Source organism: Panulirus ornatus, chromosome 58 (assembly GCF_036320965.1).
Source record: "Panulirus ornatus isolate Po-2019 chromosome 58, ASM3632096v1, whole genome shotgun sequence".
NCBI lineage: Eukaryota > Metazoa > Arthropoda > Malacostraca > Decapoda > Palinuridae > Panulirus > Panulirus ornatus.
In genome coordinates this window covers 4,876,073-4,902,038 of record NC_092281.1, presented here as the reverse complement: position 1 = coordinate 4,902,038, position 25,966 = coordinate 4,876,073, and the positions used below count along the sequence as shown (strand labels likewise).

The 25,966-nt window shown below is 42.0% G+C and overlaps 1 protein-coding gene across 10 annotated transcripts in view; it reads left to right on the top strand.

Moving 5' to 3' along the window:
• The window catches only part of LOC139766865 (uncharacterized), a 163,997-nt gene that overhangs the window by 106,349 nt on the left and 31,682 nt on the right, over positions 1–25,966 (top strand). For all 10 annotated transcript variants that reach the window (XM_071695864.1, XM_071695865.1, XM_071695868.1 and 7 more), the window contains one exon: positions 25,801–25,879. In XM_071695864.1, coding sequence (XP_071551965.1) covers positions 25,801–25,879 — 79 coding nt within the window. The remainder of the gene's footprint in view (positions 1–25,800; positions 25,880–25,966) is intronic.

Sequence of the window (25,966 nt, the reverse complement as noted above, 5' to 3'; positions counted from 1 at the left end):
CTTTGTTCTCACCTTTTTCCATTCTGTACTCAGTCTCTGCTGGTACTTCCTCACACAAGTCTCCTTCCCAAGCTCACTTACTCTCACTACTGTCTTCACCTCAACATTCTCTCTTCTTTTGTGAAAATCTCCACAAATCTTCACCTTTGCCTCCACAAGATAATGATCAACATCTCTCCAGTTGCCTCTCTCAGCACGTTAACATCCAAAAGTCTCTCTTTCACGCACCTATCAATTAACACATAATCCACTAATGTTCTTTGGCCATCTCTCTTCCTTACATATGTATACTTATGTATATCTGTCTTTTTAAATCAGGTATTCCCAATCACCAGTTCTTTATCAGCTCGCAAATCTACAAGCTCTTCACCATTTCCATTTAGAACACTGAACACCCCATGCACCAATTATACCCTCAACTGCCTCATTACTCACCTTTGCATTCAAATCATCCATCACTATAACCCAGTCTTGTGCATCAAAGCTGCTTACACACTCACTCAGCTGCTCCCAAAACACTTACCTCTCTTTATCTTTCTTCTCATGACCAGGTGCATAGGCACCAATAATCACCCATCTCTCTCCATCCACTTTCAGTTTTACCCATATCAATCTAGAGCTTACTCTCTTACACTCTATCACACACTCCTACACCTCCTGCTTCAGGAGTAGTGCACTCCTTCCTTTGCTCTTGTCCTCTCATCAACCTCTGACTTTACTTCCAAGACTTTCCCTAACCTCTCATCCCCTTTACCCTTGAGCTTCGTTTCACTCAGTCCTCAAACATACTACCTATCTCACTTTTTTTCTCATCTTGGTTACATCCACTTACATTTAGACACCCTAATCTGAGTCGTCGGGGAGGATGAGCACAGCGACAAAGTATAATAATGATGGTAATAATGATGATGATGGCGACGGGAATGGATGAAGGCGGCAAGTATGAATATGTACATGTGTATATACATGTCTGTGTATGTATATGTATGTATACGTTGAAATGTGCATGTATGCATATGTGTGTATGTGGGCGTGTATGTATATACTTGTGTATGTGGGTGGGTTAGGCCATTCTTTTGTCTGTTTCCTTGTGCTACCTCGCTAACGCTGGAGACAGTGACAAAGTATAATAGAAAATAATATGTTTAACTTTTTAAAAGGGGAAAACAGAAGAAGGAGTCAAGCAGGGAGTGCTCATTCTCCTCGAAGGCTCAGATTGTGGTGTCTGAATGTGTGTGGGTGTAACCAAGATGAGAAAAAAGGAGAGATAGGTTTGAGGAAAGAACCCTGGATTTATTGGCTCTGAGTGAAACAAAGCTCAATGGTAAAGGGGAAGAGTGGTTTGGGAATACCCTGGGAGTGAAGTCAGGGGTTGGTGAGAGGACAAGAGCAAAGGAGGGAGTAGCACTACTCCTGAAGCAGGAGTTGTGGGAGTATGTGATAGAGGGCAAGAAAGTAAACTCTAGATTGATATGAGTAAAACTGACAGTGGATGGAGAGAGAAACTGTGCTTATTGGTGCCGATGCACATGGTCATGAGAAGAGAGATTATGAGAGGCAAGTGTTTTAGGAGCAGCTGAGTGAGTGTGTTAACAGCTTTGATGCAAGAGACCGGGTTATAGTGATGGGTGATTTGAATGTAAAGGTGAGTAATGTGGCAGCTGAGGGTATAATTGGTGTACATGGGGGTTGTTCAGTGTTGTAAATGGAAATGGGGAAGAGCTTGTAGATTTGTGTGCTGAAAAAGGACTGGTGATTGGGAATACCTTGTTTAGAAATAGTAGTATACATAAGTAATATGTATGTATGTAGGAGAGATGGCCAGAGAACTTTATTGGATTGGGTGTTAATTGATAGGCGCATGAAAGAGAGACTATTGAATGTTAATGTGCTGAGAGGGGCAACTGGTGGGATGTCTGATCATTATCTTGTGGAGTTGAAGATGAAGATTTGTAGAGGTTTTCAGAGAGAAGAGAGAATGTTAAGGTGAAAATAGTGGTGAGAGTAAGTGACCTTGGAAAGGAGACTTGTGTGAGGAAGTACCAGGAAAGATTGAGTGCAGAATGGAAAAAGATGAGAGTAAAAGACGTAAAGGGAGTGGGGGTGGAATGGGATGTATTTAGGGAAGCATGATGGCTTGTGCAAAAGATGCTTGTGGCATGAAAAGCGTGGGAGGTGGGTAGTTAAGATTGTTAGTGAAAGAGAAGAGAGAGGCGTTTGGATGATTTTTGCATGGAAATAGTGCAAATGATTGGGAGATGTATAAAAGAAAGAGGCAGGAGGTCAAGAGAAAGGTGCAAGAGGTGAAAAAGAGGACAAATGAGAGTTGAGGTGAGAGAGTATCATTAAATTTTAGGGAGAATAAAAAGATGTTTTGAAAGGAGGTAAATAAAGTGCATAAGATAAGAGAAATGGGAACATCAGTGAAGGGGGCTAATGGGAAGGTAATAACAAGTATTGGTGAAGTGAGAGGGAGATGGAGTGACTATTTTGAAGGTTTGTTGAATGTGTTAGATGATAGAGTGGCAGATATAGGGTGTTTTGGTCGAGGTGGTGTGCAACATGAGAGGGTCAGGGAGAATGGTTTGGTAAACAGAGAAGAGGTAGTGAAAGCTTTGTGGAAGATGAAAGCTGGCAAGGTGGCAGGTTTGGATGGTATTGCAGTGGAATTTATTAAAAAAGGGGGTGACCGTATTGTTGACTGGATGGTAAGGATATTCAGTTTATGTATGGCTCATGGTGAGGTGCCTGACGATTGGCAGAATGCATGCATAGTGCTATTGTACAAAGGCAAAGGGAATAAAGGTGAGTCTTCAAATTTCAGAGGTATAAGTTTGTTGAGTATTCCTGGGAAATTATATTGGCAGGTATTGATTGAGAGGGTAAAGGCATGTACAGAGCATCAGATTGGGGAAGAGCAGTGTGGTTTCAGAAGTGGTAGAGGATGTGTGGATCAGGTGTTGGCTTTGGAGACTGTGAGTGAGAAATACTTAGAAAAACAGATGTATTTGTATGCAGCATTTATGGATCTGGAGAAGGTATATGGTAAGAGTTGATAGAGATGCTCTATGGAAGGTATTAAGAGTATATGGTGTGGGAGGTAAGTTGCTTTACATTTATCAAGAATGTAAGGCATGTGTACAAGTAGGAAGAGAGGAAAGTGATTGGATCCCAGTGAATGTAAATTTACGGCAGGGGTGCGTGATGTCTCCATGGTTGTTTAATTTGTTTATGGAAGGGGTTGTTAGGGAAGTGAATGCAAGTGTTTTGGAAAGAGGGGTAAGTATGCGGTCTGTTGTGGATGAGAAGGCTTGGGAAGTGAGTCAGTTCTCTGATGATACAGCGCTGGTGGCTGATTTGGGTGAAAAACTGTAGAAATTGGTGACTGAGTTGGTGAAGTGTGTAAATGAAGAAAGTTGAGAGTAAATGTGAACAAGAGCAAGGTTATTAGGTTTAGTAGGGTTGAGGAAGAAGTTAACTGGGAGGTAAGTTTGAATGGAGGAAAATTGGAGGAAGTGAAGTGTTTTAGATATCAATGAGTGGATTTAGCAGTAGATGGAACAATGGAAGTGGAAGTGAGTCACAGGGTGGGGGAGGGGGCGAAGGTTCTGGCAGCGTTGAAGAATGTGTGGAAGGCAAGAACATTATCTCGCAGAGCAAAAATGGCTTTGTTTGAAGGAATAGTGGTTCCAACGATGTTATATGGTTGCGAGGCATGGGTTATAGATAAGGTTGTGCGGAGGAGAGTGGATGTGTTGGGAATGAAATGTTTGAGGACAATATGTGGTGTGAAGTTGGTTTTATCGAGTAAGTAATGAAAGGATAAGAGAGATGTGTGGTAATAAAAAGAGTGTGGTTTAGAGAGCAGAAAAGGGTGTATTAAAATGGTATGGTCACATGGAGAGAATGAGTGAGGAAAGATTGACAAAGAGGATATATGTGTCAGAGGTGGAAGAGAAGTGGGATGCCAAATTAGAGGTGGAAGGATGGATTGAAAAAGATTTTGAGCGATTAGGGCCTGAACGTACAGGAGTTTGAAAAGCATGCAAAGAATAGAGTGAATGGGAACAATGTGGTATGCCAGGGTTGACGTGCTGTCAATGGATTGAACCAAGGCATGTGAAGCATCTGGGGTAAACTATAGAAAGTTCTGTGGGGCCTGGATGTGGAAAGGGAGCTGTGGTTTTGGTGAATTACACATGACAGCTAGAGACTGAGTGTGAACGAATGTGGCCTTAGTTGTCTCTTCCTAGTGCTACCGCGCACGCGCTGGGGGAGGGGGTTGCCGTTTCATATGTGGCTAGGTGGCGACAGGAATGGATGAAGACAGTGAGTATGAATATTTACGTGTGTATATATGTATATATCTGTGCATGTATACGTTGAAATATATAGGTGTGTGGGCGTTTCTGTATATTCATGTATATGTGGGTGGGTTGGGCCATGCTTTCGTCTGTTTTCTTGTGCCACCTCGCTAACGTGGGAGACAGCAACTAAGTATGTGAAGTTGTGTGCTGAAAAAAAGACTAGTGATTAGGAATACCTGGTTTAAAAAGAGGGGAAAACACAAGTATACTTATGTGATTAGGACAGAAGGGAAAACACAAGTATACTTATGTGATTAGGAGAGATGGCCAACAAACATTATTAGGTTACATATTAACTTATAGGCATGTAAAAGAGAGACTTTTGGATGTAAACGTGATGAAAGGGGCAGCTGATGGGATGTCTGCCCACAATCTTGTAGAGGCGAGGGTGAAGATTTGTTGTGGTTTCCGAAAAAGAGGAAACAATATTGGGGAGAAGAGAGTGGTGAGAGTAAGTGAGCTTGGAAAGGAGACTTGTGTGAAGAAATATATGGACAGATTTAGTGTAGAATAGCAAAAGGTGAGAACAAATGAAGTGATGTGAGTGGGTGAGGAATGGGAAGTATTTAGGGAAGCAGTGAGGCATGTGCAAGAGATGCATGTGGGTTGCTTAGGTGGATGGTAGGCAGATGATAATGGATAGTGTGTGGAATGTCTTAATATATGATGTGTGAGGTAAGCCATTAGAAGCTGTGAGAAGTTTTAATCAGGGGTGTATGGCTTATGTTTGAGCAGGGAGAGAGGAGAGTGAATGGTTCTAAGTGAAGATTGGTATGCAGCAGGGGTGTGTGATGTCACCATGATTGTTTAATTTGTTTATGGATGGCTTGGTGAGGGAGTTAAATGCAAGACGGGTGAGTATGCAGTCTTTTGGGGATGAGAGGGCCTGGGAAGTGAGTCAGTTGTTATTTGCTGATGATATAGGACTTTTGGCAGATTCGAGTGAGAAACTGCAGAAGTTGGTGACTGAGTTTGGAATAGTGTGTTTAAACAGAAAGTTAAGAGTGAATGTGATTAAAGCAAGGTTATTAGGTTTTGCAGGGCTGAGGGGCAAGTTAGTTGGTGTGTAAGTTTGAATGGAGAAAAATTGAAGAAAGTGAAGTAATTTAAATGTCTGGAAGTGGACATTGCAGTGAATGGAACCATGGAAGCAAAAGTGTCATAGGGTGTAGGAGGGGGTGTAGGTTCTGGGAGTGCTGAGGAATGTGGGCAAAGAGAGAATGTTATCTAGGTGGGGAAAAATGTGTGTGTTTGAAGGAATAGTAGTCTTAAAGATATTATATGGGTGCAAAGTATGGGCTACAGCTAGTGTTGTGCAGAAGAGGGTGGATGTGATGATATGAAATGTTTGAGGACAATACAATATATGATGTGAGGTGGTTTGATCGAGTGATTAATGAAAGGGCAAGAGAGACGTATGGTAATAAAAACAGTGTGGTTAAGAGAGCAGAAGAGAGTGTGTTGAAATGGTTTGAACATATGGATAGAATGAGTAAGGAAAGGTTGACAAAGAGGATATATGTGTCGTAATTGAAGGGAACAAGGAGAATGGGGAGACTAAATTGGAGATGGAAGGGCGAAGTGAAAAATATTATGAGCGATTGGGGCCTGAACATACTGGAGGGTCAGATAAGTGCATGAGATAGAGTGCATTGGAAAGATGTGGTATAATGGGGTTGACAAGCTGTCAGTGACTTGAACCTGTGCATGTGAAATGTCTTGGGGTATACCATGGAAAGGTCTGTGGAGCCTGGATGTGGTTATGGAGCTATGGTTTCGGTGCATTACTCATGACAGCTTGAGAATGGATGTGAGTGGATGTGGCCTTCCTTCATCTTTTTCTGGCACTACCTTGCTATTGTGGGAAATGGTGATAAGTATGAAAGAAAAAAAAAACCACTTATTGTAATTAGTTTCCAGTGATATAGTGTAACCATTTATCTGAAATGGTATGATGAAACAATCTCATATTCCTATGTGTTAGTTTTGTATCTTATATATAGGGGATAGGGGAGAAAGAATATTACCCACATATTCCCTGCGTGTCGTAGAAGGTGACTAAAAGGGGAGGGAGGGGGGTGGGGGGGCTGGAAACCCTTCCCTCTCGTTTTTAATTTTCCAAAAGAAGGAACAGAGAAGGGGACCTAATGAGGATATTCCCTCTAAGGTTCAGTCCTCTTTTCTAAATGCTACCTCGCTAATGCGGGAAATGGCGAATAGTATAAAAAAATTATATATATATATATATATTTTTTTTTTTATACTTTGTCGCTGTCTCCCGCGTTTGCGAGGTAGCGCAAGGAAACAGACAAAAGAAATGGCCCAACCCCCCCCCCCCCATACACATGTACATACGTCCACACACGCAAATATACATACCTACACAGCTTTCCATGGTTTACCCCAGACGCTTCACATGCCTTGATTCAATCCACTGACAGCACGTCAACCCCTGTATACCACATCGCTCCAATTCACTCTATTCCTTGCCCTCCTTTCACCCTCCTGCATGTTCAGGCCCCGATCACACAAAATCTTTTTCACTCCATCTTTCCACCTCCAATTTGGTCTCCCTCTTCTCCTCGTTCCCTCCACCTCCGACACATATATCCTCTTGGTCAATCTTTCCTCACTCATTCTCTCCATGTGCCCAAACCATTTCAAAACACCCTCTTCTGCCCTCTCAACCACGCTCTTTTTATTTCCACACATCTCTCTTACCCTTACGTTACTTACTCGATCAAACCACCTCACACCACGCATTGTCCTCAAACATCTCATTTCCAGCACATCCATCCTCCTGCGCACATCTCTATCCATAGCCCACGCCTCGCAACCATACAACATTGTTGGAACCACTATTCCTTCAAACATACCCATTTTTGCTTTCCGAGATAATGTTCTCGACTTCCACACATTTTTCAAGGCTCCCAAAATTTTCGCCCCCTCCCCCACCCTATGATCCACTTCCGCTTCCATGGTTCCATCCGCTGACAGATCCACTCCCAGATATCTAAAACACTTCACTTCCTCCAGTTTTTCTCCATTCAAACTCACCTCCCAATTGACTTGACCCTCACCCCTACTGTACCTAATAACCTTGCTCTTATTCACATTTACTCTTAACTTTCTTCTTCCACACACTTTACCAAACTCAGTCACCAGCTTCTGCAGTTTCTCACATGAATCAGCCACCAGCGCTGTATCATCAGCGAACAACAACTGACTCACTTCCCAAGCTCTCTCATCCCCAACAGACTTCATACTTGCCCCTCTTTCCAGGACTCTTGCATTTACCTCCCTAACAACCCCATCCATAAACAAATTAAACAACCATGGAGACATCACACACCCCTGCCGCAAACCTACATTCACTGAGAACCAATCACTTTCCTCTCTTCCTACACGTACACATGCCTTACATCCTCGATAAAAACTTTTCACTGCTTCTAACAACTTGCCTCCCACACCATATATTCTTAATACCTTCCACAGAGCATCTCTATCAACTCTATCATATGCCTTCTCCAGATCCATAAATGCTACATACAAATCCATTTGCTTTTCTAAGTATTTCTCACATACATTCTTCAAAGCAAACACCTGATCCACACATCCTCTACCACTTCTGAAACCGCACTGCTCTTCCCCAATCTGATGCTCTGTACATGCCTTCACCCTCTCAATCAATACCCTCCCATATAATTTACCAGGAATACTCAACAAACTTATACCTCTGTAATTTGAGCACTCACTCTTATCCCCTTTGCCTTTGTACAATGGCACTATGCACGCATTCCGCCAATCCTCAGGCACCTCACCATGAGTCATACATACATTAAATAACCTTACCAACCAGTCAACAATACAGTCACCCCCTTTTTTAATAAATTCCACTGCAATACCATCCAAACCTGCTGCCTTGCCGGCTTTCATCTTCCGCAAAGCTTTTACTACCTCTTCTCTGTTTACCAAATCATTTTCCCTAACCCTCACACTTTGCACACCACCTCGACCAAAACACCCTATATCTGCCACTCTGTCATCAGACACATTCAACAAACCTTCAAAATACTCACTCCATCTCCTTCTCACATCACCGCTACTTGTTATCACCTCCCCATTTACGCCCTTCACTGAAGTTCCCATTTGCTCCCTTGTCTTTCGCACCCTATTTACCTCCTTCCAGAACATCTTTTTATTCTCCCTAAAATTTACTGATAGTCTCTCACCCCAACTCTCATTTGCCCTTTTTTTCACCTCTTGCACCTTTCTCTTGACCTCCTGTCTCTTTCTTTTATACTTCTATATATATATATATATATATATATATATATATATATATATATATATATTTTTTTTTTTTTTTTTTTTTTTTTTTTTATACTTTGTCGCTGTCTCCCGCGTTTGCGAGGTAGCGCAAGGAAACAGACGAAAGAAATGGCCCAACCCCCCCCCCCCATACACATGTACATACACACGTCCACACACGCAAATATACATACCTACACAGCTTTCCATGGTTTACCCCAGACGCTTCACATGCCTTGATTCAATCCACTGACAGCACGTCAAACCCTGTATACCACATCGCTCCAATTCACTCTATTCCTTGCCCTCCTTTCACCCTCCTGCATGTTCAGGCCCCGATCACACAAAATCTTTTTCACTCCATCTTTCCACCTCCAATTTGGTCTCCCTCTTCTCCTCGTTCCCTCCACCTCCGACACATATATCCTCTTGGTCAATCTTTCCTCACTCATTCTCTCCATGTGCCCAAACCATTTCAAAACACCCTCTTCTGCTCTCTCAACCACGCTCTTTTTTTTTCCACACATCTCTTTCACCCTCCTGCATGTTCAGGCCCCGATCACACAAAATCTTTTTCACTCCATCTTTCCACCTCCAATTTGGTCTCCCTCTTCTCCTCGTTCCCTCCACCTCCGACACATATATCCTCTTGGTCAATCTTTCCTCACTCATTCTCTCCATGTGCCCAAACCATTTCAAAACACCCTCTTCTGCTCTCTCAACCACGCTCTTTTTATTTCCACACATCTCTCTTACCCTTACGTTACTTACTCGATCAAACCACCTCACACCACACATTGTCCTCAAACATCTCATTTCCAGCACATCCATCCTCCTGCGCACAACTCTATCCATAGCCCACGCCTCGCAACCATACAACATTGTTGGAACCACTATTCCTTCAAACATACCCATTTTTGCTTTCCGAGATAATGTTCTCGACTTCCACACATTCTTCAAGGCTCCCAGGATTTTCGCCCCCTCCCCCACCCTATGATCCACTTCCGCTTCCATGGTTCCATCCGCTGCCAGATCCACTCCCAGATATCTAAAACACTTTACCTCCTCCAGTTTTTCTCCATTCAAACTTACCTCCCAATTGACTTGACCCTCAACCCTACTGTACCTAATAACCTTGCTCTTATTCACATTTACTCTTAACTTTCTTCTTTCACACACTTTACCAAACTCAGTCACCAGCTTCTGCAGTTTCTCGCATGAATCAGCCACCAGGGCTATATCATCAGCGAACAACAACTGACTCACTTCCCAAGCTCTCTCATCCCCAACAGACTTCATACTTGCCCCTCTTTCCAAGAATATTGATACAGTGGTCAAATTGATGAGAACTACTATTGACGTTTGTGTAAATAAATTATACATTTCCTTTTTCCATAGCCAGAGGTTGAACCATTATGTGACATCCATTTTTTAACTTTCTAAAAGGGAAACAGAAGGAGTCACGCGGGGAGTGCTCATCTCCTCGAAGGCTCAGATTGTGGTGCCTAAATGTGTGTGGATGTAACCAAGATGTGAAAAAAGGAGAGATAGGTTTGAGGAAAGAACCTGGATTTTTGGCTCTGAGTGAAACAAAAGCTCAATGGTAAAGGGGAAGAGTGGTTTGGGAATACCTGGAGTAAAGTCAGGGGTTGTGAGAGGACAAGAGCAAGGGAAGGGAGTAGCAATACTCCTGAACAGGAGTTGTGGGAGTATGTGATAGAGGCAAGAAAGTAAATTCTCGATTATATGAGTAAAACTGAAAGTGGATGGAGAGAGAAACTGTGCTTATTGGTGCGATGCACATGGGCATGAGAAGAGAGATTATGAGAGGCAAGTGTTTTGGAGCAGCTGAATGAGTGTGTTAACAGTCTTTGATGCAAGAGACCGGGTTATAGTGATGGGTGATTTGAATGTAAAGGTGAGTAATGTGGCAGCTGAGGGTATAATTGGTGTACATGGGGGTTGTTCAGTGTTGTAAATGGAAATGGGGAAGAGCTTGTAGATTTGTGTGCTGAAAAAGGACTGGTGATTGGGAATACCTTGTTTAGAAATAGTAGTATACATAAGTAATATGTATGTATGTAGGAGAGATGGCCAGAGAACTTTATTGGATTGGGTGTTAATTGATAGGCGCATGAAAGAGAGACTATTGAATGTTAATGTGCTGAGAGGGGCAACTGGTGGGATGTCTGATCATTATCTTGTGGAGTTGAAGATGAAGATTTGTAGAGGTTTTCAGGAGAGAAGAGAGAATGTTAAGGTGAAAATAGTGGTGAGAGTAAGTGACCTTGGAAAGGAGACTTGTGTGAGGAAGTACCAGGAAAGATTGAGTGCAGAATGGAAAAAGATGAGAGTAAAAGACGTAAAGGGAGTGGGGGTGGAATGGGATGTATTTAGGGAAGCATGATGGCTTGTGCAAAAGATGCTTGTGGCATGAAAAGCGTGGGAGGTGGGTAGTTAAGATTGTTAGTGAAAGAGAAGAGAGAGGCGTTTGGATGATTTTTGCATGGAAATAGTGCAAATGATTGGGAGATGTATAAAAGAAAGAGGCAGGAGGTCAAGAGAAAGGTGCAAGAGGTGAAAAAGAGGACAAATGAGAGTTGAGGTGAGAGAGTATCATTAAATTTTAGGGAGAATAAAAAGATGTTTTGAAAGGAGGTAAATAAAGTGCATAAGATAAGAGAAATGGGAACATCAGTGAAGGGGGCTAATGGGAAGGTAATAACAAGTATTGGTGAAGTGAGAGGGAGATGGAGTGACTATTTTGAAGGTTTGTTGAATGTGTTAGATGATAGAGTGGCAGATATAGGGTGTTTTGGTCGAGGTGGTGTGCAACATGAGAGGGTCAGGGAGAATGGTTTGGTAAACAGAGAAGAGGTAGTGAAAGCTTTGTGGAAGATGAAAGCTGGCAAGGTGGCAGGTTTGGATGGTATTGCAGTGGAATTTATTAAAAAAGGGGGTGACCGTATTGTTGACTGGATGGTAAGGATATTCAGTTTATGTATGGCTCATGGTGAGGTGCCTGACGATTGGCAGAATGCATGCATAGTGCTATTGTACAAAGGCAAAGGGAATAAAGGTGAGTCTTCAAATTTCAGAGGTATAAGTTTGTTGAGTATTCCTGGGAAATTATATTGGCGGGTATTGATTGAGAGGGTAAAGGCATGTACAGAGCATCAGATTGGGGAAGAGCAGTGTGGTTTCAGAAGTGGTAGAGGATGTGTGGATCAGGTGTTGGCTTTGGAGACTGTGAGTGAGAAATACTTAGAAAAACAGATGTATTTGTATGCAGCATTTATGGATCTGGAGAAGGTATATGGTAAGAGTTGATAGAGATGCTCTATGGAAGGTATTAAGAGTATATGGTGTGGGAGGTAAGTTGCTTTACATTTATCAAGAATGTAAGGCATGTGTACAAGTAGGAAGAGAGGAAAGTGATTGGATCCCAGTGAATGTAAATTTATGGCAGGGGTGCGTGATGTCTCCATGGTTGTTTAATTTGTTTATGGAAGGGGTTGTTAGGGAAGTGAATGCAAGTGTTTTGGAAAGAGGGGTAAGTATGCGGTCTGTTGTGAATGAGAAGGCTTGGGAAGTGAGTCAGTTGTTCTCTGATGATACAGCGCTGGTGGCTGATATGGGTGAAAAACTGTAGAAATTGGTGACTGAGTTGGTGAAGTGTGTAAATGAAGAAAGTTGAGAGTAAATGTGAACAAGAGCAAGGTTATTAGGTTTAGTAGGGTTGAGGAACAAGTTAACTGGGAGGTAAGTTTGAATGGAGGAAAATTGGAGGAAGTGAAGTGTTTTAGATATCAATGAGTGGATTTAGCAGTAGATGGAACAATGGAAGTGGAAGTGAGTCACAGGGTGGGGGAGGGGGCGAAGGTTCTGGCAGCGTTGAAGAATGTGTGGAAGGCAAGAACATTATCTCGCAGAGCAAAAATGGCTTTGTTTGAAGGAATAGTGGTTCCAACGATGTTATATGGTTGCGAGGCATGGGTTATAGATAAGGTTGTGCGGAGGAGAGTGGATGTGTTGGGAATGAAATGTTTGAGGACAATATGTGGTGTGAAGTTGGTTTTATCGAGTAAGTAATGAAAGGATAAGAGAGATGTGTGGTAATAAAAAGAGTGTGGTTTAGAGAGCAGAAAAGGGTGTATTAAAATGGTATGGTCACATGGAGAGAATGAGTGAGGAAAGATTGACAAAGAGGATATATGTGTCAGAGGTGGAAGAGAAGTGGGATGCCAAATTAGAGGCGGAAGGATGGATTGAAAAAGATTTTGAGCGATTAGGGCCTGAACGTACAGGAGTTTGAAAAGCATGCAAAGAATAGAGTGAATTGGAACAATGTGGTATGCCAGGGTTGACGTGCTGTCAATGGATTGAACCAAGGCATGTGAAGCATCTGGGGTAAACTATAGAAAGTTCTGTGGGGCCTGGATGTGGAAAGGGAGCTGTGGTTTTGGTGAATTACACATGACAGCTAGAGACTGAGTGTGAACGAATGTGGCCTTAGTTGTCTCTTCCTAGTGCTACCGCGCACGCGCTGGGGGAGGGGGGTGCCGTTTCATATGTGGCTAGGTGGCGACAGGAATGGATGAAGACAGTGAGTATGAATATTTACGTGTGTATATATGTATATATCTGTGCATGTATACGTTGAAATATATAGGTGTGTGGGCGTTTCTGTATATTCATGTATATGTGGGTGGGTTGGGCCATGCTTTCGTCTGTTTTCTTGTGCCACCTCGCTAACGTGGGAGACAGCAACTAAGTATGTGAAGTTGTGTGCTGAAAAAAAGACTAGTGATTAGGAATACCTGGTTTAAAAAGAGGGGAAAACACAAGTATACTTATGTGATTAGGACAGAAGGGAAAACACAAGTATACTTATGTGATTAGGAGAGATGGCCAACAAACATTATTAGGTTACATATTAACTTATAGGCATGTAAAAGAGAGACTTTTGGATGTAAACGTGATGAAAGGGGCAGCTGATGGGATGTCTGCCCACAATCTTGTAGAGGCGAGGGTGAAGATTTGTTGTGGTTTCCGAAAAAGAGGAAACAATATTGGGGAGAAGAGAGTGGTGAGAGTAAGTGAGCTTGGAAAGGAGACTTGTGTGAAGAAATATATGGACAGATTTAGTGTAGAATAGCAAAAGGTGAGAACAAATGAAGTGATGTGAGTGGGTGAGGAATGGGAAGTATTTAGGGAAGCAGTGAGGCATGTGCAAGAGATGCATGTGGGTTGCTTAGGTGGATGGTAGGCAGATGATAATGGATAGTGTGTGGAATGTCTTAATATATGATGTGTGAGGTAAGCCATTAGAAGCTGTGAGAAGTTTTAATCAGGGGTGTATGGCTTATGTTTGAGCAGGGAGAGAGGAGAGTGAATGGTTCTAAGTGAAGATTGGTATGCAGCAGGGGTGTGTGATGTCACCATGATTGTTTAATTTGTTTATGGATGGCTTGGTGAGGGAGTTAAATGCAAGACGGGTGAGTATGCAGTCTTTTGGGGATGAGAGGGCCTGGGAAGTGAGTCAGTTGTTATTTGCTGATGATATAGGACTTTTGGCAGATTCGAGTGAGAAACTGCAGAAGTTGGTGACTGAGTTTGGAATAGTGTGTTTAAACAGAAAGTTAAGAGTGAATGTGATTAAAGCAAGGTTATTAGGTTTTGCAGGGCTGAGGGGCAAGTTAGTTGGTGTGTAAGTTTGAATGGAGAAAAATTGAAGAAAGTGAAGTAATTTAAATGTCTGGAAGTGGACATTGCAGTGAATGGAACCATGGAAGCAAAAGTGTCATAGGGTGTAGGAGGGGGTGTAGGTTCTGGGAGTGCTGAGGAATGTGGGCAAAGAGAGAATGTTATCTAGGTGGGGAAAAATGTGTGTGTTTGAAGGAATAGTAGTCTTAAAGATATTATATGGGTGCAAAGTATGGGCTACAGCTAGTGTTGTGCAGAAGAGGGTGGATGTGATGATATGAAATGTTTGAGGACAATACAATATATGATGTGAGGTGGTTTGATCGAGTGATTAATGAAAGGGCAAGAGAGACGTATGGTAATAAAAACAGTGTGGTTAAGAGAGCAGAAGAGAGTGTGTTGAAATGGTTTGAACATATGGATAGAATGAGTAAGGAAAGGTTGACAAAGAGGATATATGTGTCGTAATTGAAGGGAACAAGGAGAATGGGGAGACTAAATTGGAGATGGAAGGGCGAAGTGAAAAATATTATGAGCGATTGGGGCCTGAACATACTGGAGGGTCAGATAAGTGCATGAGATAGAGTGCATTGGAAAGATGTGGTATAATGGGGTTGACAAGCTGTCAGTGACTTGAACCTGTGCATGTGAAATGTCTTGGGGTATACCATGGAAAGGTCTGTGGAGCCTGGATGTGGTTATGGAGCTATGGTTTCGGTGCATTACTCATGACAGCTTGAGAATGGATGTGAGTGGATGTGGCCTTCCTTCATCTTTTTCTGGCACTACCTTGCTATTGTGGGAAATGGTGATAAGTATGAAAGAAAAAAAAAAACACTTATTGTAATTAGTTTCCAGTGATATAGTGTAACCATTTATCTGAAATGGTATGATGAAACAATCTCATATTCCTATGTGTTAGTTTTGTATCTTATATATAGGGGATAGGGGAGAAAGAATATTACCCACATATTCCCTGCGTGTCGTAGAAGGTGACTAAAAGGGGAGGGAGGGGGGTGGGGGGGCTGGAAACCCTTCCCTCTCGTTTTTAATTTTCCAAAAGAAGGAACAGAGAAGGGGACCTAATGAGGATATTCCCTCTAAGGTTCAGTCCTCTTTTCTAAACGCTACCTCGCTAATGCGGGAAATGGCGAATAGTATAAAAAAATTATATATATATATATATATATATATATATATATATATATATATATATATATATATATATATATATATATATATATATATTTTTTTTTTTTTTTTTTTTTATACTTTGTCGCTGTCTCCTGCGTTTGCGAGGTAGCGCAAGGAAACAGATGAAAGAAATGGCCCAACCCCCCCCCATACACATGTACATACGTCCACACACGCAAATATACATACCTACACAGCTTTCCATGGTTTACCCCAGACGCTTCACATGCCTTGATTCAATCCACTGACAGCACGTCAACCCCTGTATACCACATCGCTCCAATTCACTCTATTCCTTGCCCTCCTTTCACCCTCCTGCATGTTCAGGCCCCGATCACACAAAATCTTTTTCACTCCATCTTTCCACCTCCAATTTGGTCTCCCTCTTCTCCTCGTTCCCTCCACCTCCGACACATATATCCTCTTGGTCAATCTTTCCTCACTCATTCTCTCCATGTGCCCAAACCATTTCAAAACACCCTCTTCTGCTCTCTCAACCACGCTCTTTTTATTTCCACACATCTCTCTTACCCTTACGTTACTTACTCGATCAAACCACCTCACACCACACATTGTCCTCAAACATCTCATTTCCAGCACATCCATCCTCCTGCGCACATCTCTATCCATAGCCCACGCCTCGCAACCATACAACATTGTTGGAACCACTATTCCTTCAAACATACCCATTTTTGCTTTCCGAGATAATGTTCTCGACTTCCACACATTTTTCAAGGCTCCCAAAATTTTCGCCCCCTCCCCCACCCTATGATCCACTTCCGCTTCCATGGTTCCATCCGCTGACAGATCCACTCCCAGATATCTAAAACACTTCACTTCCTCCAGTTTTTCTCCATTCAAACTCACCTCCCAATTGACTTGACCCTCACCCCTACTGTACCTAATAACCTTGCTCTTATTCACATTTACTCTTAACTTTCTTCTTCCACACACTTTACCAAACTCAGTCACCAGCTTCTGCAGTTTCTCACATGAATCAGCCACCAGCGCTGTATCATCAGCGAACAACAACTGACTCACTTCCCAAGCTCTCTCATCCCCAACAGACTTCATACTTGCCCCTCTTTCCAGGACTCTTGCATTTACCTACCTAACAACCCCATCCATAAACAAATTAAACAACCATGGAGACATCACACACCCCTGCCGCAAACCTACATTCACTGAGAACCAATCACTTTCCTCTCTTCCTACATGTACACATGCCTTACATCCTCGATAAAAACTTTTCACTGCTTCTAACAACTTGCCTCCCACACCATATATTCTTAATACCTTCCACAGAGCATCTCTATCAACTCTATCATATGCCTTCTCCAGATCCATAAATGCTACATACAAATCCATTTGCTTTTCTAAGTATTTCTCACATACATTCTTCAAAGCAAACACCTGATCCACACATCCTCTACCACTTCTGAAACCGCACTGCTCTTCCCCAATCTGATGCTCTGTACATGCCTTCACCCTCTCAATCAATACCCTCCCATATAATTTACCAGGAATACTCAACAAACTTATACCTCTGTAATTTGAGCACTCACTCTTATCCCCTTTGCCTTTGTACAATGGCACTATGCACGCATTCCGCCAATCCTCAGGCACCTCACCATGAGTCATACATACATTAAATAACCTTACCAACCAGTCAACAATACAGTCACCCCCTTTTTTAATAAATTCCACTGCAATACCATCCAAACCTGCTGCCTTGCCGGCTTTCATCTTCCGCAAAGCTTTTACTACCTCTTCTCTGTTTACCAAATCATTTTCCCTAACCCTCTCACTTTGCACACCACCTCGACCAAAACACCCTATATCTGCCACTCTGTCATCAGACACATTCAACAAACCTTCAAAATACTCATTCCATCTCCTTCTCACATCACCGCTACTTGTTATCACCTCCCCATTTACGCCCTTCACTGAAGTTCCCATTTGCTCCCTTGTCTTACGCACCCTATTTACCTCCTTCCAGAACATCTTTTTATTCTCCCTAAAATTTACTGATAGTCTCTCACCCCAACTCTCATTTGCCCTTTTTTTCTCCTCTTGCACCTTTCTCTTGACCTGTCTCTTTCTTTTATACTTCTATATATATATATATATATATATATATATATATATATATATATATATATATATATATATATATAATTGCAAAGAGGGGCAAGAATGCAGTCTGTTCTGGATGAGAGAGCATGGGAAGTGAGTCAGTTGTTGTTCGCTGATGATACAGTGCTGGTGGCTGATTCGGGTGAGGAACTGCAGAAGCTGGTGACTGAGTTTGGTAAAGTGTGTGAAAGAAGAAAGCGGAGAGTAAATGTGAATAAGAGCAAGGTTATTAGGTAAAGTAGGGTTGAGGGACAAGTCAACTGGGAGGTAAGTTTGAATGGAGAAAAACTGGAGTAAGTGAAGTGTTTTTGATATCTGGAAGTGGATTTGGCAGAGAAGGGGACCTAATGAGGATATTCCCTCAAAGGTTCAGTCCTCTTTTCTAAACGCTACCTCACTAATGCGGGAAATGGCAAATAGTATAAAAGAATTATATATATTTTGTTTTCTTTTTTCGCTGTCTCCCGCGTTTGCGAGGTAGCGCAAGGAAACAGACGAAAGAAATGGCCCAACCCACCCCCATACACATGTATATACATACGTCCACACATGCAAATATACATACCTACACAGCTTTCCATGGTTTACCCCAGACGCTTCACATGCCCTCATTCAATCCACTGACAGCACGTCAACCCCGGTATACCACATCGATCCAATTCACTCTATACCTTGCCCTCCTTTCACCCTCCTGCATGTTCAGGCCCCGATCACACAAAATCTTTTTCACTCCATCTTTCCACCTCCAATTTGGTCTCCCACTTCTCCTCGTTCCCTCCACCTCCAACACATATATCCTCTTGGTCAATCTTTCCTCACTCATTCTCTCCATGTGCCCAAACCATTTCAAAACACCCTCTTCTGCTCTCTCAACCACGCTCTTTTTATTTCCACACATCTCTCTTACCCTTACGTTACTTACTCGATCAAACCACCTCACACCACACATTGTCCTCAAAAATCTCATTTCCAGCACATCCATCCTCCTGCGCACAACTCTATCCATAGCCCACGCCTCGCAACCATACAACATTGTTGGAACCACTATTCCTTCAAACATAGCCATTTTTGCTTTCCGAGATAATGTTCTCGACTTCCACACATTCTTCAAGGCTCCCAGGATTTTCGCCCCCTCCCCCACCCTATGATCCACTTCCGCTTCCATGGTTCCATCCGCTGCCAGATCCACTCCCAGATATCTAAAACACTTTACCTCCTCCAGTTTTTCTCCATTCAAACTTACCTCCCAATTGACTTGACCCTCAACCCTACTGTACCTAATAACCTTGCTCTTATTCACATTTACTCTTAACTTTCTTCTTTCACACACTTTACCAAACTCAGTCACCAGCTTCTGCAGTTTCTCGCATGAATCAGCCACCAGGGCTATATCATCAGCGAACAACAACTGACTCACTTCCCAAGCTCTCTCATCCCCAACAGACTTCATACTTGCCCCTCTTTCCAAGAATTATTGATACAGTGGTCAAATTGATGAGAACTACTATTGACGTTTGTGTAAATAAATTATACATTTCCTTTTTCCATAGCCAGAGGTTGAACCATTATGTGACATCCATTTTTTCATTTCATTTCAAGCTAGAAGTTTCAGTTTCTAAATTGTTTCTTACATTTTTCATATGTATATATATATGTATGTGTGTGTGTGTGTGTGTATATGTGCGTATGTATGTGTGTGTGTGTGTATATATATGTATATGTATATATATATGTATATATTATCCCTGGGGATAGGGGTGAAAGAATACTTCCCACGCATTCCTCGCGTGTCGTAGAAAGCGACTAGAGGGGACGGGAGCGGGGGGCCAGAAATCCTCCCCTCCTTGTATTTTTTGACTTTCTAAAATGGGAAACAGAAGGAGTCACGCGGGGAGTGCTCATCCTCCTCGAAGGCTCAGATTGGGGTGCCTAAATGTGTGTGGATGTAACCAAGATGTGAAAAAAGGAGAGATAGGTAGTATGTTTGAGGAAAGGAACCTGGATGTTTTGGCTCTGAGTGAAACGAAGCTCAAGGGTAAAGGGGAAGAGTGGTTTGGGAATGTCTTGGGAGTAAAGTCAGGGGTTAGTGAGAAGACAAGAGCAAGGGAAGGAGTAGCAATACTCCTGAAACAGGAGTTGTGGGAGTATGTGATAGAATGTAAGAAAGTAAATTCTCGATTAATATGGGTAAAACTGAAAGTTGATGGAGAGAGATGGGTGATTATTGGTGCATATGCACCTGGGCATGAGAAGAAAGATCATGAGAGGCAAGTGTTTTGGGAGCAGCTGAATGAGTGTGTTAGTGGTTTTGATGCACGAGACCGGGTTATAGTGATGGGTGATTTGAATGCAAAGGTGAGTAATGTGGCAGTTGAGGGAATAATTGGTATACATGGGGTGTTCAGTGTTGTAAATGGAAATGGTGAAGAGCTTGTAGATTTGTGTGCTGAAAAAGGACTGATGATTGGGAATACCTGGTTTAAAAAGCGAGATATACATAAGTATACTTATGTAAGTAGGAGAGATGGCCAGAGAGCGTTATTGGATTACGTGTTAATTGACAGGCGCGCGAAAGAGAGACTTTTGGATGTTAATGTGCTGAGAGGTGCAACTGGAGGGATGTCTGATCATTATCTTGTGGAGGCTAAGGTGAAGATTTGTATGGGTTTTCAGAAAAGAAGAGTGAATGTTGGGGTGAAGAGGGTGGTGAGAGTAAGTGAGCTTGGGAAGGAGACTTGTGTGAGGAAGTACCAGGAGAGACTGAGTACAGAATGGAAAAAGGTGAGAACAATGGAAGTAAGGGGAGTGGGGGAGGAATGGGATGTATTTAGGGAATCAGTGATGGATTGCACAAAAGATGCTTGTGGCATGAGAAGAGTGGGAGGTGGGTTAATTAGAAAGGGTAGTGAGTGGTGGGATGAAGAAGTAAGAGTATTAGTGAAAGAGAAGAGAGAGGCATTTGGACGATTTTTGCAGGGAAAAAATGAAATTGAGTGGGAGATGTATAAAAGAAAGAGACAGGAGGTCAAGAGAAAGGTGCAAGAGGTGAAAAAAAGGGCAAATGAGAGTTGGGGTGAGAGAGTATCATTAAATTTTAGGGATAATAAAAAGATGTTCTGGAAGGAGGTAAATAAAGTGCGTAAGACAAGGGAGCAAATGGGAACTTCAGTGAAGGGCGCAAATGGGGAGGTGATAACAAGTAGTGGTGATGTGAGAAGGAGATGGAGTGAGTATTTTGAAGGTTTGTTGAATGTGTTTGATGATAGAGTGGAAGATATAGGGTGTTTTGGTCGAGGTGGTGTGCAAAGTGCGAGGGTTAGGGAAAATGATTTGGTAAACAGAGAAGAGGTAGTAAAAGCTTTGCGGAAGATGAAAGCCGGCAAGGCAGCAGGTTTGGATGGTATTGCAGTGGAATTTATTAAAAAAGGGGGTGACTGTATTGTTGACTGGTTGGTAAGGTTATTTAATGTATGTATGACTCATGGTGAGGTGCCTGAGGATTGGCGGAATGCGTGCATAGTGCCATTGTACAAAGGCAAAGGGGATAAGAGTGAGTGCTCAAATTACAGAGGTATAAGTTTGTTGAGTATTCCTGGTAAATTATATGGGAGGATATTGATTGAGAGGGTGAAGGCATGTACAGAGCATCAGATTGGGGAAGAGCAGTGTGGTTTCAGAAGTGGTAGAGGATGTGTGGATCAGGTGTTTGCTTTGAAGAATGTATGTGAGAAATACTTAGAAAAGCAAATGGATTTATATGTAGCATTTATGGATCTGGAGAAGGCATATGATAGAGTTGATAGAGATGCTCTGTGGAAGGTATTAAGAATATATGGTGTGGGAGGCAAGTTGTTAGAAGCAGTGAAAAGTTTTTATCGAGGATGTAAGGCATGTGTACGTGTAGGAAGAGAGGAAAGTGATTGGTTCTCAGTGAATGTAGGTTTGCGGCAGGGGTGTGTGATGTCTCCATGGTTGTTTAATTTGTTTATGGATGGGGTTGTTAGGGAGGTGAATGCAAGAGTTTTGGAAAGAGGGGCAAGTATGAAGTCTGTTGGGGATGAGAGAGCTTGGGAAGTGAGTCAGTTGTTGTTCGCTGATGATACAGCGCTGGTGGCTGATTCATGTGAGAAACTGCAGAAGCTGGTGACTGAGTTTGGTAAAGTGTGTGGAAGAAGAAAGTTAAGAGTAAATGTGAATAAGAGCAAGGTTATTAGGTACAGTAGGGGTGAGGGTCAATTCAATTGGGAGGTGAGTTTGAATGGAGAAAAACTGGAGGAAGTAAAGTGTTTTAGATATCTGGGAGTGGATGTGGCAGCGGATGGAACCATGGAAGCGGAAGTGGATCATAGGGTGGGGGAGGGGGCGAAAATTCTGGGAGCCTTGAAGAATGTGTGGAAGTCGAGAACATTATCTCGGAAAGCAAAAATGGATATGTTTGAAGGAATAGTGGTTCCAACAATGTTGTATGGTTGCGAGGCGTGGACTATGGATAGAGTTGTGTGCAGGAGGATGGATGTGCTGGAAATGAGATGTTTGAGGACAGTGTGTGGTGTGAGGTGGTTTGATCGAGTAAGTAACGTAAGGGTAAGAGAGATGTGTGGAAATAAAAAGAGTGTGGTTGAGAGAGCAGAAGAGGGTGTTTTGAAATGGTTTGGTCACATGGAGAGAATGAGTGAGGAAAGATTGACCAAGAGGATATATGTGTTGGAGGTGGAGGGAATGAGGAGAAGAGGGAGACCAAATTGGAGGTGGAAAGATGGAGTGAAAAAGATTTTGTGTGATCGGGGCCTGAACATGCAGGAGGGTGAAAGGAGGGCAAAGAATAGAGTGAATTGGAGCGATGTGGTATACCGGGGTTGACGTGCTGTCAGTGGATTGAATCAAGGCATGTGTATGGGGGTGGGTTGGGCCATTTCTTTCGTCTGTTTCCTTGCGCTACCTCGCAAACGCGGGAGACAGCGACAAAAAAAAAAAAAAATATATATATATATATATATATATATATATAAAAAAAAAAAATTTATTTGTTTTGCTTTGTCGCTGTCTCCTGCGTTAGCGAGGTAGCGCAAAGAAACAGACTAAAGAATGGCCCAACCCACTCACATACACATGTATATACATACACGTCCACACATGCAAATATACATACCTCTACATCGCAACGTATACATATATATACACACACAGACACATACATATATACACATATACGTAATTCATACTGTCTGCCTTTATTCATTCCCATCGCCACCTCGCCACACATGGAATAACAACCCCCTTCCCCCTCATGCGTGCCAGGTGGTGCTAGGAAAAGACAACAAAGGCCCCATTCGTTCACCCTCAGTCTCTAGCTGTCATGTAATAATGCACCGAAACCACAGCTCCCTTTCCACAACCAGGCCCCACAGAACTTTCCATGGTTTACCCCAGACGCTTCACATTTGTTTGTGTATGTGTATGTATGTATTTTTATATATGTATACATACATGTATGTGTGTATATGTATATATGAGTGGATGAGTCTGTTTGTCTGGTTCCTGAGGCTACCTCACTGATGTAGGAGACAGCGATCAAGTATGAAATACCCCTAATGAGATGAATAGGATGTGCGTAGCATCTAGTGCCATAACTGAGATGTGTAAATTAAATATGGTATAAGATAGTGGATAACAAGTAATGTGATAAAGTAACACATTAGTGAATGATATCATAATGATATCAGAAAGGTGCTTTGTTTTTGCTGTCCCCTGGTAATCTTAAATTTTTTGAAGTAACATTTAGAACAGCATATATGAGGTAATGTTTCCAGAAATATACCCAAGGAACATGTCCCCACTTTATAGAATTAAATCTTTGGTAAAGTTGGCTTTGTTTAAAGCAGTTTCACTCCCTGTTACAGTTTTTAGGAATGCATCCAAAATGTTAAACAAGGGGCCCCAGTAATATCTATACTTTGGAAAATTGCTAGTTTGGCATTTGTATGATCCTGACCATACCAAACTGAAGACATTTTACTTGTGCAACAAAGCTAGATACCAAAGAAAATAGTACACTCAGAACAATCACTGGCTGAATGGAAACCACAGACACTCAGCATGTTCACAAGGAAACAAAGATCCCAATACAGTCTCACCTTGACATGCTCAGCACTCAGTTTTATGTAACACCACTAACTCTTTCCCACCTAAACCAATCTATATAGAGAAATCACCAACCCCAAGTAGAAAGAAAAAGCTTATCCCTGCCTCACACTCCATTAATCTTTACTCACAGATCCCCCCTCCCCCAGCAATTATAATCCAGATAAAACATGCACAATCTTAAGTAACCCAACAGGCATTAAGCAAATGATATCCAAACCCAGCCTTAAACTCCAACCTACCAGACACACCCATCTGAAACCAACCTCCCAAGAGACACAAAGGTCATATTCTCCTGCATACACTCTGGACATCACCCATCACTACAGCACTACAAATATTGTTTCAACATATCCCAAGACCTTTCTTGCCCATGTTGCAGCCACGCTAAGGAAAACACCAAGTGCTTACTACTCAATTGTCCTGCATTCTGTGCACATAGATGCTTACACATCTCTAACACTTTATGACCTGTGTGAGACTTAATTTACACTGGAGCAGATGAATTGTTTGTATAGGGTGTTGAGTAACCCTTTTTCTTGTTCAAATCTAGTACCAATTAGTATTTTGAGGGTATCAACTTTGTGTGCTGCTTTTGTGTTGATGTTGTTAGTGTGGGGAGTGAATATTGTGTGTCATTTATGATGACTAAAATGGTTGGTGTTTTGTTCAGAGGGAGAGTGTCCACTCATGTTGACTGAAGGACATGAGCTGGATTCATGACTGCTTGGGGTTAAAAGAGTGATTGAAGGCTTATGTGGATGTGCTGATGTTCTTTTCTGGGTGAGCCATTATTGTAATTGCATAATGTAGGGATGCATGTTTGGTGTTGCTACTCTGGTGTCAGAGTGTTGTCATGTGATTGTGAACGTCTGCATACAGAGGGACTTTCATGTTGAGGTTTGCCTAAGGTAATGGAAGGTCATGTTGGAAAAGATTAAAGAGTGTTAGAGAAAGAACTACCCCTTGGGAACCCAGTTGTGGAGTTTGTTTTGGAGTTGAAGCCATTGTGAATGACTTTGACCACATTTTATACTGAAGTGTTTGGACATGAATGGAAAGAATGAGGGGAAAAGTTGACAATGAGATTATTTATGTGTCAAGTGGAAGGGACAAGGAGAACAAGACCAAATTGGAGGGATGTAATGAAAAAGATTTTGAGTGATCATGTACATGCAGGAAGGTGAAAAATGTACACAGGATAGAGTGAATTGGAACAAGGTGGTGTACATGAGTTGATGTACTGTTGGTAAACTGAACCAGGGCAAGTGAAGCATCCTTGTGTTAACCAAAGAAAGGTGTTTGATGCCTGGTTGTGGATAGCAAACATTGGTTTCAATGTTTTACATGGCAGGAAGAGAATGGATGTAAGCAGTTGCACCTATTCTTCATCTGATCCTGGCACTACCTCTCTAATGAGGGAAACATTGATCAGGTGAAGGCTAGAAATCTTTTTGAGACACTGAAGGAATGAGCCAGAGAGGATTACATCGAGAACTTCACAGCAGGTCATGGTTCAGTTGATTTGAAAGAAGATATAGTTTGCACAATATTCGAGTCACAGGTGAAGCAGCATGTACTGACGAAGGAGCTGCTGAAAAGTTCAATGAAAGTTGGATGAATCAATCTGTGAACTGTAGAATCTTGAATTAAGGATGAAAAGAAACTTCAGAACCGTATGATAAAGCTGGTTAATAGAAATAAGACGATCCTGGTAGAAATTGAGTAGGATAAAAGAATGCTGTATTGGTATAGGAATTCTACATGCCATGCTGACATACATCCGACTTATGTCCATTTTGAGATCCAACCAGTTGGTTGGAACATAAGTATGATGTATTTCAGGGAGCATTTGTATAGGTGTTTTGTATATATATCAGGTTTAGTTTTTCTTACTGAGGGAAAACATTGTTTTTAATTTTTTACCATTTATTCCTCTTTTCAGGAAATACCAGCACAATGTGAACTCAAAGTATGGTTTTCAAAGGACTATGCTGAGAGGATGGGAACAAGAATACTTTCTGGTAAAGTTGTATTTTATCATTGTTTTGTATTCATTGAAATCTCTTTGATATATCTGGGACCCAGTGAAAATTTTGTAAATGAAAAAA